This window comes from Rhododendron vialii, chromosome 2a (genome assembly GCF_030253575.1).
Source record: "Rhododendron vialii isolate Sample 1 chromosome 2a, ASM3025357v1".
Taxonomy (NCBI): Eukaryota; Viridiplantae; Streptophyta; class Magnoliopsida; order Ericales; family Ericaceae; genus Rhododendron; species Rhododendron vialii.
The window spans coordinates 30,307,404-30,322,997 of NC_080558.1; the positions used below are offsets into that span (position 1 = coordinate 30,307,404).

The 15,594-nt window shown below is 43.7% G+C and overlaps 1 protein-coding gene across 1 annotated transcript; it reads right to left on the reverse strand.

Annotated features, from left to right (window-relative positions):
• Positions 1-13,812: 13,812 nt before the first annotated feature.
• Positions 13,813-14,632, reverse strand: LOC131315906 (protein S40-1-like). Its single transcript, XM_058345136.1, has one exon. It carries the CDS (start codon positions 14,454-14,456, stop codon positions 14,085-14,087), a length of 372 nt encoding a protein of 123 aa, XP_058201119.1. The 5' UTR covers positions 14,457-14,632; the 3' UTR covers positions 13,813-14,084.
• Positions 14,633-15,594: the final 962 nt, after the last annotated feature.

Below are 15,594 nucleotides of genomic sequence, written 5' to 3' on the forward strand. Positions count from 1 at the left end.
CGTCCAATTATACCAAACAAGGGGCGAGGGTTGCAAAGATACTCAACGAACTCAACGAATATGATCGATAGTGTTATGGAGTGATTTGGTGACGTTTGGAACAAGTTAGAAGCGATCGGGGGTCAAGACAATGGAGTCGGAACAAGAAACAAAACTTAGCCTTAAGGCATTGAAGTATAGATACTATGAATTTCAGTATCTATACAACAGGCCTTAAAAACTTCCAGAGACCGATTGTATCGATACTGATTTAATCAGTATCGATACGACAGTAACCTAAGCCGTTCCAGAGATTCCTGTATCGATACTGAGAAGAGCAGTATCGATACAAATGGGTGTTCGAGCAGATTTTCTGCAGATTTCAAGAAATCCAACCACAACAACAACAACAACAATAGACACGATTTCAAGCAAGGAGAGCACTTCTATTACATATATTGAGAGGTAGAATCCCTACCTCGAGGCCGAAGAACGAAACCCACAAGAATTTCAAGCCCTAGCTTCCGAAAATCGAAACCGAGAGCAATACGACTCCACCGAGCTCCAACCGGTGAAATACGGACCACAATACGCGTAGAGGATGAATGTTTGAAGGTTGTGTTGAGTGGGTTTTGGGTTATTGGAGTGAAATTTGGTGAGAGGGCAAGAGAGAGGGAGAGAGCCGAGAGAGAGCTGGGAGAGAGATGAAAAAAAAAGTGAAAAGGGAAAAAAATTTCCCAGGCATATACACGGCACACACATGCACAAATTACACTAGCACCCATAACTTTCAACTCCTTACACTTTGACCCCCAACTACAATATTCTCATTAATCCATCACTTTTTCCATTTATAAAACAATAAAATTATAAAATGAATTTACGGGTCTCTACACTCTGATAGGATGAAAATTTCACAGATGGAAGGTTGGAGTTATTTTACCATTGAAAGCAGCTTTGTTGGAGCATTGAAGATAGACAAAGCTTCATAGTGAATGCGGTTGTTCATTAAAAAAAAAATAACTGTTACTATGCGGTTGAGAATCTACAACTTATGGATTCAACTATACTGTGGAGTATAATTGGTTAGTTCTCCATGTTGATGTTAGAGGTAAGTTTGTTAGTTCTTCATGTTATGTTACTTAATGGGTGGATGATTTATATTGTTGACCAATTTTTATTTTCTTCTTTTGTTCTTGAACAGAAGTACTAAAGTTTTAGCAAAAATGATTAGAAAATTGTTTGTTCTTTATTTGCCGATTTAAGTTAAGCAGGTCATTGAATATGCTTAGGTTATTATTTTTTGCATAGTTGGATTCGTTAAGTAGGAGTTGATATATTGCACGTGAGTCCATAATTTATTTGCATGTGTTGATCATTTGAGCCGTGCCTTCAGGCACAGGCATTCACTAGTAAAAAGATAAAATTTAGCTTTAGAGGTTTACATGTTCTTGGTTAAATCAATGTGCCTCTGTGTCTATTTCTTTTAGGTGTGTAACCGAATTCTCTTTTGATGGTGAGATTTGATTTCAAGTTCTAGGAATTCTTGTTAATTCGAGTTCTCTCCTAATTTTATTTGAATCACTTCCAGGCATGATTAAGTGGTTGAGGTTTGGCCTTGAATACTTTTCGAGGGTATGCTTCCACTTCTATTTTTTTAAAATTGGGTGTACTATCTGCTCTAATAAGATGCTATTTGCGTTAGAAGCTAATATGTTTGTAGCTTTCTTACAAAGCTTTGGTTTGACTCTGATAGGATGAAAATTTCACAGATGGAAGGTTGGAGTTATTTTACCATTGAAAGCAGCTTTGTTGGAGCATTGAAGATAGACAAAGCTTCATAGTGAATGCGGTTGTTTATTAAAAAAAAAAAAACTGTTACTATGCGGTTGAGAATCTACAACTTATGGATTCAACTATACTGTAGAGTACAATTGGTTAGTTCTCCATGTTGATGTTAGAAGTAAGTTTGTTAGTTCTTCATGTTATGTTACTTAATGGGTGGATGATTTATATTGTTGACCAATTTTTATTTTCTTCTTTTGTTCTTGAACAGAAGTACTAAAGTTTTAGCAAAAAGGATTAGAAAACTGTTTGTTCTTTATTTGCCGATCCAAGTTAAGCAGGTCAATGAATATGCTTAGGTTATTGTTTTTTGCATAGTTGGATTCGTTAAGCAGGAGTTGATATATTGCACGTGAGTCCATAATTTATTTGCATGTGCTGATCGTTTGAGCTGTGCCTTCAGGCACGGGCATTTACTAGTTATTTTATATATTTGGTTGGGTTTGTGTATAGTGTTTGATTCTTGCGTCTTCAATTTCTGAATTTGGGAGTTTTTTTTGCCCATTTGTGATACCCTAACTGGCCTACTAACTGTGGAAGGGTAAGGTCGAAGATCAGTGATGAAATTGTAGATTTGGTTTTGGTAGAGAGTAACAGATAGAGTACTGATTTTCCGTTTCGAAACACTGCATAAGGTTTGATTCTTTGGAATTTCTCTTCACTCTGGAATTTCTTTTCACGAAATCATGTATAAGGGTTGTTTTTGGGTCCATTAATTTATGTACACATATTGTTTTGTTTGGGTTGGATTGGGTTCGTATCTAATGGTTGATCCCTTCGATTTAAACTTCCCAATTTGCATATAAATGCTATTTTGCTATCGATTGGATTGATATTTGCATGTGTTATTAGCTTAGTTTTTTTGGTTAACTTTCGTCCAGAGAGAGAGACAAATATAGAGAGTGGAATAACGAATTGAAGAAATAGTTGTCACAGATTTGGTTTGGCCTCTGTGGTGTACATGCAATAGACTAAGATTTCTGCAATTCTTTTCCGCCTACTGGTTTCCCCCTTTTATTAACCACAGAGAGAGAGAGAGAGGCGCAATTCTTGGTCTCTAGCATTTTGTCTTTAATGTTCATAAATTGTAAAAATTACTTTAACCTTTTGTTCGTCCTCATTTTGATACAAATACTGGGACAGTTTTCCTGGATACAGCATTTGGTAAATTGGAAATTGTTGCTCAATGCTGGAGCAGGGGAACTAGGGACTTACTCTTTGAGTCATGTCCTTGGTTTGCTGGTTAAAGATCGTGAGTCTTTTTCTCATTATTGGATATTTTAATTACCCTTTTTCAAATGCTGTCTTCTATGTGTTTTGAAATTGGGGGCGACTATTCGCAGCCCCGTATTTTCTCCCTTAACCCGTTAAAAATTTTCAATTATACTCGACAATTAGTTACCGAAATAGAGATAAATTTTCAGCATACAATTACCGAAATATAATATTTTTTTCAACAGCTATTTACAAAAAATGTATGTTCGGCAGTTATTTACCGAAGGTTGAACATATTTTCGACATGTAGTTACCGAAATATAATTTTTTTTTTCAACAGTTATTTACCGAAATGTTATATATGATTTTCAACAACTATTTACCGAAATGTAGTGGGCTAAGGGAGAAAATACGGGGCTGCGAATAGTCGCCCCCTGAAATTGTTTACCTCATGTTTATGTTTTTTGCGGTATGTAGATCATGATAGTTGTTGGTTTTCAGCCCTACGGATCTGGTCTGTTGTAGGATGCTGCAGGGTCATACTGGTAAGGTAGGGTTCACAATTGTGACAAATTTCATATGTGTTCATATATTTGAGGGTATCTGCATTAGTGTTTAGCGGAATTGTTTGCTTATGTTGATTTTTTTTGGTTGGAAGCTGAAAAAGGTGAATTATGTGGAAGTTTCTACCCTGTTTCAGTTCAATGTTTCCCCCATTTGTAAGAATGTTACTACTAATAAGTATAAGAAAGTGAGCTCTTAACTTCTGGTTTTGAATATGACCTAGGAAATGGACTGAGGTAATGCTATGCAATCAAAATTGGTACTTGGAGTGGCATGCTACGGTGCTAGTGGTTTTCCTTCTCCCATTGTTTTCGGTATTGCCTCGAGACAATCTGGGAGAGTGGAATCAAATTAGGAAAATTGGGGAGTAAATTTTTGAGAGCATTATGTATTTGTTGAACTAAAACAAGTGTTAAGAAATTAATTAGGTGATTAATGTGTTAGTACTTGGAAGTAAGGGGGTTGCTATTTTAGTGGTAAAACTTTCTCAGAGCAGCCACTTTGTGTATATATTGTCAAAGGTTTGGTGTGTCTCTAGTGAGTCCAGTCTTCTCCCACCTTTACCCCCGTCGATTGGGGATTAAATGGGTAATGTTATTGTTGTGCTAATTGATAAGTGCCAAAATATTGATATTTTGACCCTCCAAACTACACTCGTTAGTCATTTATATTTGTTACTTGATAATTATTTTGCTTCTATTTTGTTTATAGGTTTCTCGAACTCGTTGTCCAAAATATTGGATAAAAAGAAGAGTTTAATGGAGTTTGGGGTTAAAGTGTAGAATGCTTCAAAGTTGGATTATTAATTTTTTATCGCACGAAGTTCAAGGACCTATTGTGTAATTAATGAATAAAACCCTATTTAAACATTGGAAACTCACTGCCTTTCGGCAGGCAGCTTTGGACGGGAAAAGAAGAATCTCTCGGCCGGGGGAAGTCAGTTCTTGGACGGGCAATACGACGCACGACATCACGAGAACAGGACTTTGGAGTCCATGGCCGGCTCACTCCATTCACTAGGGGGAAAATGAAGCCCCATGCCGAGTAACTTTGTATTTGCATAGATTAGGTTTTTATTCGAATCGGATTATGTGTTCAAGAACTCCTTCTATGATATCAATGGAATGATTTTAATTCTTTTTATCTGTTGAGTATTTGCTTCCTAGGTTTTTGTAGGGGTTCGATTTGACGGGACCTTGACTTGAGTTAGTATTCCTCTTCCGTTGCTCCGTTCCCCTGCAACAAGTCACTAGGGCTGGAATAGCCCAGTGACCCTCCGACGATCAAGTTAGATCTCAGAGGAGGATATAGATCTAGGGTTAGGGAAAGATGGCATACCTCTTTAGGTTAGAGTCCCTTTGTATTTATAGACCTAGGTTTGCTTGGCCTCCAAGCTAGCGCGTGAAGGATACGCTCAAGTAACCGCCTCGGATGACATCACAGATGATGCACTGGATAAGGCGGTTGTGAAGCACATGGCCAGACCTGACCTAGATGATCCTATCTGCCACGTATCGCTCTTGGTCCCCTCTTGTTATGCTACGTTCCTTCAAGAGACCTTTACGGAATGCATGCTTCGGTAATTAACCGAAGCATTAACAGGAGGTTCGATACCGAGCGAGTAAATGGAAGGATATACGCTGTGGCCCACCTGTGCAATCCTATAGACCGTATTAATATGAGACCTCGGTCAACGATGGTCTAGCTAGGTTACCGAGGCCATAACCGAAGCCTCCACAATAGCCCCTTAACTCTCTGATGCATCGGCTTTTTGCTTCAGGGGGTTAATCTTGTCCATGATCCATTATGCTTTTGGCTTTCAATACCCAAATCGCCGAAGAGAAAAATGACATCGGGGATTATCGGAACGCCATTCCCAGCTTTCGATGCCACGTGTCGATCATCGCAGAGGTACATGAGCCAACAGTTGTTCTGGCACGTGCAATACCAGTTGATTGGTACGGACCGTCCTTTTGGTGACACGCATCAAAAGCCCAATGGCTCGGTGATTCGGCGTTCTAACCTCGGTGCAGAACTTTTCGACCTTATCTGTCAGATGGTGCCACGTGTCAAAGATCCAACGGTTCGGCGCACGACGCTTCGTTTCCCGGGCGCCTCCTCTGATTGCCCGAGTATATAAGAGAGAAAAGAAAGAGAGGACGATAAAGCTCTCCCGATTTTGAACTCGAACCGCTGCCGCCGTCGCCTTCCGCTCTTTGATCAAGATTTTGAGTGTTTAGACACGGATCTTGACACGAAACCCAGGTATGACGATCTTTAGCTGCTGGTTTTCATGTTTTAATCATTTTCTTCAAGTTTTCTTCCCTTTAATCCACATTTCTACGCGTTGTGGTTGTACCGCCGTTTGCCGCTGCTCGTCTTGCGGCGGCACTGGGTGTCTCCAGCGTTTTGTTCTTAGCTTTCCCGAGGTCTAAATTCAACCCGAGGGCCATATTCATCCCGAGACCATAGATATAACCACTGGCCTCGGAGACCCCTCCCGGAGAAGGGTCCCCGGAAATCTACCAAGGAGCGATGACCATTCCGTCCCATTTGCTAGGTCATGTTGCTTTCCCTGGGCATATAGCTAACGGGCTTTTGCACACACATTTTTTTTGCTAGGTAGGGGCGGATGGTTGTTGAAGTCTCCTCGGACAGTTCCAGTAGCTCTTCTTCTGCTAATCTTGAGGAGATCTTTGAGGAGTGTCGTGCCCAGGCTTTTTACCGAATTCCATTGGACGCCATTGAACCCTCGGACCCTCTTAGAGCTTCACGTCCTATCACAGCCTTCGTTCCTTGGGAGATGGAGATTCCCAGTACATCGGGCCATGGACCGGGCCCATTCGCCGATGCCCCTGAAGAGGTTCGGGGACGAAGGAGGCCGATGAGACCGTGTCCCTATCTGACCCAGTATTTCAATGGGACCCCAGCTGCCTACGCCGAATTCAAAAGGGTTTACAGCATCCCTCCCGACGTAGAGGTTCGGCTGCTTCCTGACAACAACCCCAAGACCCTTCCTCACCAACCAGGGGAATTGATTTTTCCTTTGATGGCAATCGCTGAGGGAGGAGTTAGGTTCCCCCTTCATCAATTCGTCCGACGAGTACTCCGGACCCTTTCTCTTACCTCTTCCCAGCTCACGGTGAACTCTTACCGAATTATCACCAGCGTCATCGAGCTGAGAAGGCAGTTCAACTTGACCTTTAGGGTGGAAGAACTCTTCGGCGTGTATCTCGTGGGAGTCAACCGAGAGAGCAACCGATACTACCTCTCGTGTAGGACCGGATACGACACATTCCTTGTCGACCATCTCCCCGACTCCGAGGAGTGGGTGAACATTTATGTCTCGGTAACCGGGAATTTTATGTTCGGACCCGGGGAGAATGCAGATACCACTACCAGAGTGCAGTTTGGGACCGGGGCTCCTGGTTGGTAGAAATTACTCTTCAGTAGATGCTTTGAATGTTTTTGTTTTGCCCTGCATACTTATACTGATTCCTTATTTTGGCTTTGCCTTGCAGCTGAGGGAATCGTTCAAGGGCTTCGGGAAAGAGCTAACCGGGCCCGGATTACAGCAGCCTACGCCATTCCCATCACAAGTCGGTGCGCACCAGAGCTGCTCGGGTACGTCCCAACTTACACGGGCTTTCTAAAGAAGAAACCGAGGCAGCAGGGGGTCCCGAGGGCAGGCCGAGGATGAGGCAGAGGGAGAGGACGAGGATGAGGGGAGAGGGGGAGAGGAGAGGCTGCGATCGAGACCGATGGGAGTAACTCCGGACCTCGGGGAATCCTTCGCGAGGAAATTGACCGAGATACTCCTAAGAGAACCGGGCTGAGTGAAGAGATGGCGGGTCCTGGAACTCGCGAGGTGCTGAATCTGAGACGCCGGAGGCCGGCGGGTCGGGGCAGGGGAACAGTCCCCGGTACGCCAGGCGCCAGGACTTCGAGGGCAACTCTTGTTTCACCACAGGAGCCCTCGGAAAAGAGGGCTCGGCGTGAGGGGGGGGGACGGAGAAGGGGGAGATCAGGAGACGATCCTGATCGAGGAGGAGCCGGGAGAGCCCGGAGGGGGGATCGGTGGAACGGAGGAAGGTTCCTGGGTCAATCCGAGGGAACTCCCCTGGGCTCCGGAGTTCCGCCACTTTGTCGGTCGCCAGATCCATCACGCCGACAGCGTCAAGAACCTCGGGGTAGCCTTCGGGATGCTTCGGGGAAGCATTCTTCCAAGGGATGCCCGGGCTGTAACTGGCTTGACCGAGGACATCACGGCCGAGATAGCTCAGGCCCTTTTCAATGTAAGTTAATGGTTTGTGTCCTGCTTTTTTCAACCTGAATGTTTGCACTTGGTGAATCTCTTTTGTTCTTTGTTTGCAGGCGGGAGCTCGAGCATTGGCTATCAATGACCGGTGCAAGGCGCAGGAGAAGGAGACCGAGAAGCTGAATCGTTCCCAGTAACGGCCGGCATACTGCCGGAGCGTTTCGTCGTTCCTCTTGCGGAGGTCCAAGAGGGAATCGATCTCCTTCTCGTGCTTATTGCTTGTCACGAATCGGGCCATGAAGGCATCACAGAGGGAATCGAACGAGGAAATTGACCGAGCCGGGAGTTGATTGAACCAGGTGAGGCCCAGGTTGCCGAGGCTTGCAGGAAACACTTTGCACAAGAAAGCATTGTCCGAGGGTTCGTTCCGAAGAAACAAAGACATGACAAGCTTGTATTGAACCAGGTGAGTATACGCCTCGGTCTTGCCGTCGTATTTGGCAAACTTGGGTTGGGTGAATCCCTTGGGGGGGTAACTGAGTCGATTTCTCTTGTATAGGGAGAAGTCGTGAGTCGTGTAAGCCGCGCGTCACGATGAGGTCGGATCGAACGGTCGGGGCCGTCTGGACGCTCAGTCGCTGTACGCTTCTTGGGGACAAGTTTGTCCAATCGTTCATGTTCCTTTCTCTTTGTAGCAACACTAATCGGCTTCTTGGGGGAGCGTTCTCAGTGGTGATGGCGGTAGCTGTCCTGAGCGGAAGGCTCGAGGCGCTCAGTGACCGAGCTCCTGCTGTGTGCGCCGTCGGGGTGCGAGACGATGGGACTTCTGGCTCGGGGGCCCTTCGGGCGCTCGCGGTATCCCCTAGTCTGGAACTTCACAAGGTCGTCGTTTCCTCTGGCCGCCCTTGTGAGGCTAGGGGTAGATTCCCTGCCTGTCTTGCCCACTCGGACCGAGTGGGTGGAAGAGGCAGAGACGCTCTCAGCACCGAGCCTTTCGAAGGCCGATGGTCTCCTTTGAAGCTGCATAGGGGAACGGGAACGGTCCCTATGCGATGTGTCCTTTGTGGCTCGAGCGTCTGCCGGTCTTGGTGGCTCGAGACGATCCTTGACTGAGGGGCGGGATCTGTGCTCCAGCAGGTGACCGACTTCGCGACTGTGAGGGGGAGTGTGACGGTCCTTCCTTACGCCGCGACTCCCGGAGGAATGAGATGGGGAGATTTGGAGGAGGTGCTTGATCTCCGCCAACTCGTCTCGGACGTGTCTGTCGCGGTCCATCACCGTCGCGAGGTCGTCGATTTTCCGCTCAAGATGGCGGATGTAGGAGTGGAGCTCGGAGGATGGGCCTACGTCTGGAATTGACGCTCCGGCGCCAACTCCGACGGATACATGGGTCTTTCCAAGGGCGGTTGCTCCGCCGGAAGCCAGGCTGTAGTCCATGAGGGAACCAAGCCCGTGGGCGGTACCACCATGATGCGCGTCGTCGATCTCAACCATGTTTGATTCAGGAATGCTGAACGGAGCAGAAAGGGGGAAGTGGATGTTGAAAGAGTGGCTAGATCCCCAGCAGAGGTGCCAATTGTAGGGGTTCGATTTGACGGGACCTTGACCTGAGTTAGTATTCCTCTTCCGCTGCTCCGTTCCCCTGCAACAAGTCACTAGGGCTGGAATAGCCTAGTGACCCTCCGACGATCAAGTTAGATCTCAAAGGAGGATATAGATCTAGGGTTAGGGAAAGATGGCATACCTCTTTAGGTTAGAGTCCCTTTGTATTTATAGACCTAGGTTTGCTTGGCCTCCAAGCTAGCGCGTGAAGGATACGCTCAGGTAACCGCCTCGGATGACATCACAGATGACACACCGGATAAGGCGGTTATGAAGCACATGGCCAGACCTGACCTAGATGATCCTATCTGCCACGTATCACTCTTGGTCCCCTCTTGTTATGCTACGTTCCTTCAAGAGACCTTAACGGAATGCATGCTTCGGTAATTAACCGAAGCATTAACAGGAGGTTCGATACCGAGCGAGTAAATGGAAGGATATACGCTGTGGCCCGCCTGTGCAATCCTATAGACCGTACCAATATGAGACCTCGGTCAACGATGGTCTGGCTAGGTTACCGAGGCCATAACCGAAGCCTCCACAGTTTTCAAATACCATTCACATAATAGTTTTCATTGTTCTCAATTTGGGTGACTGAGATGGGTTATGCTCGTGAGACGGACCGTGCCGTTAGGCGGCTAGACCGCGCTAGTGAGACGGTCCGTGCCGTGGGATAATCCATGCTGGTTGATGAATTGTAGAAATTTACTTGGCCACTGTCGATTGGGATTGCAAGCCCTAGCGATAGTGATTTGCGATTCGAGTGTTAATCCAGTCTATGCAATACACGGTTATGCGGTTGGAGTGGATTCTAAACCCTAGACTTTTTCCCATCGTTTCTAAACTCATTTGATTAATTGCTCTTTTGTTTAATTAGTTTCTTAAAACAATCAAACCAATCAATCAAACTCTTTCTTTTCGAATTAATCTAAAAGTTAGTCGAATTTATAGTAACTCAGCCAATTTGTCCCCGTGGATTGATACTTGGACTTAACCGCTATTCTCTAAGTAGTTGTTAATTCTTAATTTTTATAAATATATTTTTGATTCGGAACGACACGGTCAAATTTGCGTTAATACTATACCCAAAAAACGTATAGGCTCTGATGTTACTCACTTATTCGGTAATATAATGAATATTAATTGAATGGGAGACTTAGGAATAATACTACTGTGAGTATTTAACATGGCAGCATTATATTGATGTCGGAGTATGGGATGGGAGACTAATAGTATGGAATGCTCTCACAAGCCAGAAAACTCATGCCATAAAGTTACCCTGCGCTTGGGTCATGACATGTGCCTTTTCTCCAACTGGTCAATCTGTTCCATGTGGTGGGCTTGACAGAGTATGCTCCATCTTCAACCTGAATTCCCCGACTGACAGAGACGGGAATATACCTGTATCAAGAACGTTTAGCGGGCATAAGGGTTATGTTTCTTGTTGCCAGTATGTTCCGGATGAAGAGACTCATCTCATAACAAGTTCGGGTGATCAAGCTTGTGTTTTATGGGATATAACTACAGGTCAGAGAACTTCTGTGTTTGGAGGTGAATTCCAGTGCGGACACACTGCTAATGTGCTGAGGTACTCTCTGGATTCCAAGTTGGTGTGCCTAATTTGGTTATTCTTTTTTATAGCGATATTTGTACTGGTTGAAATCTTTTCTTGTTTCAGCTCATAGTTGAAGGCAGAAGTAAATGCATGCAGTCATAGTTGACTCACAAATCCAATCTAATATACTCCATATTCCATCTAATATACAATTTGTATTGTTTAAACTTCTGCTCAATAGTCTCTCTCTCTCTCTAGAAACAACAGCCGCCTCTGGTTAGGGTTTGGGGGAGGCTCCGCCTCCTCCCCCTAGTCTCCCCCTTCTCTCCTATCTCTCTTCCTCCTCTCTTCCATCTCTCTCTTTCCCTCCTCTCTTCTCCTATTTGCTGCTGTTTTTCACCCTTTGATTTGGGGTTTTTGTGCTGGTGAGATCAGCGTGGTGGTCATGGCTTCTGCCAGTGATCCTCCGGTTTCTTGGTCCCCTCCGGGCCTTTCAGATCTACTGGGTGTTGGTGGCGGCGCTGGGATGTGGGTTGTGGGGTGGTGAGGGTTTGGGGGTTTTCGGTGGAAGAGGTGAGGGGTGTTGGGGTTTTTTTATTTGCTGCGTTTTATTTTTGTTTTTTCCGGCGTGGCCGGTTCTCACCGACTGGTTTCTCCAGTTTGGTTTTGTTACCAGTCCGAGGCTTTCTCAGATCTGGTGGGTGGACGTGGTGGGCGAATAATGCTTGCGGGGCTTGGCTTCGAAGTAGGCGGATAAGGGCCGGGGCCTGGCCCTGGTGCCCAGTGTTCCAGTTTTCAACTTTGGGGAGTATCTACACAGGGGAGATTCACCGTCATCGGCGCCGTGGGCCGGTGTTTCGTAGTTTAGCCTAGGCGGATTTCTTCTTCGTTTCTCCATGCCCGGAGCCTGCTCGTGTCAGCGGGAGCTTGCCGGAGAAGTTCTCTCCACTGCTCCGGTTCAGGATCCAATCGGTGCCTCCATCTTCGGCGGCGGGTGGTTTTTTTCTCGGCCGGCTTGCATCAGTGGTAATTCTCCATGGTGGCTGTGTTTATGTCATTGTTTGTTGTTTATTCCTGTTTCCATCAGTTCAGTTTAGTTTGTCTCTGACTGGGTGCGTGCTTCAAACCGAGGCAGCTAGGGGATACACTGAGGGCCCCTCGTGACCCGACCCTTTGAGGCGGTGAGACATGCTAAGGCCTGTCCTCTAATTTATGTCGGTTTTGCTGGTGTTCCTTTGTCACCTATTTTCTTAGCTTTTTTTTCTGTGATGGCTTGTTGTACATTTGCCCATTCTCTGTTTTCAGATGGATTCGCTGTAATTTGCCATTTTTGGCTTTAATGAAATGTGATTTGGATAAAAAAAAGTAAATACAATTTGTATTGTTCATTCGGTTCTTCAACCAAGCCCAATGCCGCATGTTTGTCCTTATTCTCGTCTCGAGTATGATTTCCCCTTTTAGCAATGAACTAATAAAATGGGTTGGGGTCTGGCCTGGCATTGCATTTTTAATTATGCATTAGACATTGGGATTACTATTTCTGCCTTTTTTTACGGAGTTAAGTCATGCCAGTTTAAATACCCATGATTGCTTTTACATGTAAGTTGGCATCTACCAAGCAATCCTCTTAGTTTTAATGTTCTAAAAATATAGTTAATGTTGACCGTATGAATTTTTTATACATTTCAAATTTTCATACTCCTACTTTGTTTATTGTTCAAATGGAGGAAGATAGAGTTGAGGGGTCTATAGAATATAGTGAAGAGTTCGAAAAGGAATGTACACCATGTATTGGCATGCAGTTCGAGTCGAAAGATGCTGCGTATCGATTCTATTGCGAATACGGAAGGATTTTAGGGTTTTGTGTTCGAAAGACTACATATCTAAAAGCAAGACAGACGGTGTGATGATTAATAGAAAGTTTGTAGTAAGGAGGGAGTAAAAAGAGTGGATAAACGAATTCAGACGACGTCACTAGGTAGACTAGAGACAAGAACTAATTGCAAAGCATTTTTTGTACATATCACTTGATCGGGCTTCATTGAAATGGACTGGGAAAAGATTTGATGAGAGACTCACAATCACTTGTTACATATTTCTGAAACTGTTCATATGATGAGGAATCAAAGAGGATTGACTAAGTCACAAGATAAAACTGTTAAAATTGCTGATGCTATCGGGTTACCTCTTAAGTTGTCACATGATCTCATTAGTGCCCAATCAAGAGGAAAGGAAAACGTTGGGTTCATGCGAGAGGATATTAAAAGCTACTTGCGTGCAAAAAGAGAAAGGAATTTACAATATGATGAAGCAGAGGCTTTGTTGAGATATTTTTAGAAACAAACTATTGATAATCCTTACTTCTTTGGGAAGAAGGGAAGCTTAATACTACACCAAACTGTTCAGCTTTTGGGAATGAAGAATGAACAAAGATCTACGCAATCCTTCCTAATTTCTTCCAGCTTCTGATAACATCGAAGTTCAAAAGTGTTTTGACGTTAGGCAAACGGAAAGACCTCTTATCTTTTGTAATATTTCCCATCCCTACCAAACTTAAACTTCTAATCCATGTAATTATTAAATCGTACCGACATCTGCAAATCAGTGTGCAAGGAAACTTAACGCTACCTATTCACCTCATCCAATAACTATATGTATTTGCAAATTTTCAAGCAACACTATAAAACATTTTAATGCACTATGCATTCCAAATTTTTATCAACCTTCCCTTCAACATTTTTGTAATTAAACTAAAAAAACACAATAGATATTTGAGTTATCAAATCAACGGACATCATAATCGCGCATCGCACGTGCCATTATTACTATACTAGTACAACAACAAATAGGATCACATCGTCCAGTATACAAATTGTTTTTTATTTTCTTCTTTCCGAACTCCGAATCTTCATTTTCTGTTTACAATGAATGAGAATTTAAATCCAAGTTCAATCGTGAAGACATTCACACATAAGCAATGGAAAAAAAATCATTTCCTTCGCTTTACTTTCTTATTTGTCTGATTTGTATAGTCTAAATTAAACCTAATTTTGGAAACCCGAAGGGTCACGTTTCCAGGAAACCAGTCATCCTGAGAATTGAATTCCGGACTTGACTCAAATCCCTCCCCTTCAATGTCCTCCCGTTTCCACTGCACACCGAAAACGCCATTTTCCCGGCAAAAATCCGCCGACCCACAATCACGTGAGGCGGCACCAACTCCTCGTCCTTGTTGTCTTCGAAGAAATCCAATTCAACGCACCGTACCCAAGGATTCCCGGAATAAGCCTCTGGTATATCCACCGGAATCGAACTCATCTTCTTCTTTTTCCTCTTTGGGTTTTCTTTCCTGGAAATTCGGCACTCGACAACGTCGGCTCCTCCGTTCACTACATTTTCCTGGAAAATGACTTCGGATTCCTGGAACTCTTCTGCCATGGGAACTTTTTAATGTGTCTTTTTGCTGAACAGGGAATTCGAGAAGCAGAGGAATTGGAAAAAGTAAGGAAGGGGAAGGGAATTTATAGGGAGGAATTGGATGGATTGTGGGGGAATGGGTTTTGGTTTTGCGAGGGGAGTCGTAGTGAGCACACTATTGATTAATCGTGTCGTTACTCGTTCAGATAATAGCGTCACTGTAAAGGCATTTGCGTGTGGTCCCGATTTCTCTCTCTAGAAAGTTATCTCTCTCCACGTTAAACAGATTCATCAGCTTCTGTCCTGCCTAGCTAATAAACGAACAGCTCCAAATCTCTTATGGCTCACGGCTTTCTTCGTGATTTTGTACGTCTTCATACACTTGTGTTCCATGTATGGATTTATCTTCTTTTTTTTTCTCTCGAAGTTATGAGCAAATTTATCCTAACACAAGTTTGTCCTCTAAATCGTAGTTTTAACATATAGTATTTCGTTTCGTTTAAAAATGTTAGTGATCAGGATGGTATATAAAAATATATACTGCTACTAAACAACAAAATAATAAACTTTTTGACTATTTAACATTTTTGTCGTTATATAGTTTTCCCCAAATTTTGGTTTATAAACGTTTATTGTTTCCATTTGCATAGTTGAAATTTATTAACCATATAGGATTAACAGAAAGAAGAAACAATAATTACCATAGTCCAAGAGGACATTAACTTCATACGCTTTTTTAACAACTTACTTCAATATACTCCAACGTTTATTTGAAGGCTTTTTTCATGCATCTTGAAGTAGAATGAAGATAAATTTTTACCAAAAGAATGCAATAATCTTTTACTCCCTATTTTTAAAGATCTTTGTACAACATGATGTGAGGGAAGAGAGTTATGCCATCAGGCCCATAGGCCATAGGAGGCGAATTCTCTGCAATTTTAATCACAATCGTTCATCTTTGCATTCAATGGTTTAATTTCAGGAAAAAGTTCAATTTTTTCCCTGGAAAAGTTTTTTGTTAAATCTCGACTGTTAAAAACACCATCCAATAGTAGCCGAGCAAAAAAAAAAAAACACCATCCAATAGTTACGATCACTTGAACCGCACCAGTTCAGTCCAACTTGAACTGCAGACAAGCCTTGTAACGCCCCTAATTTC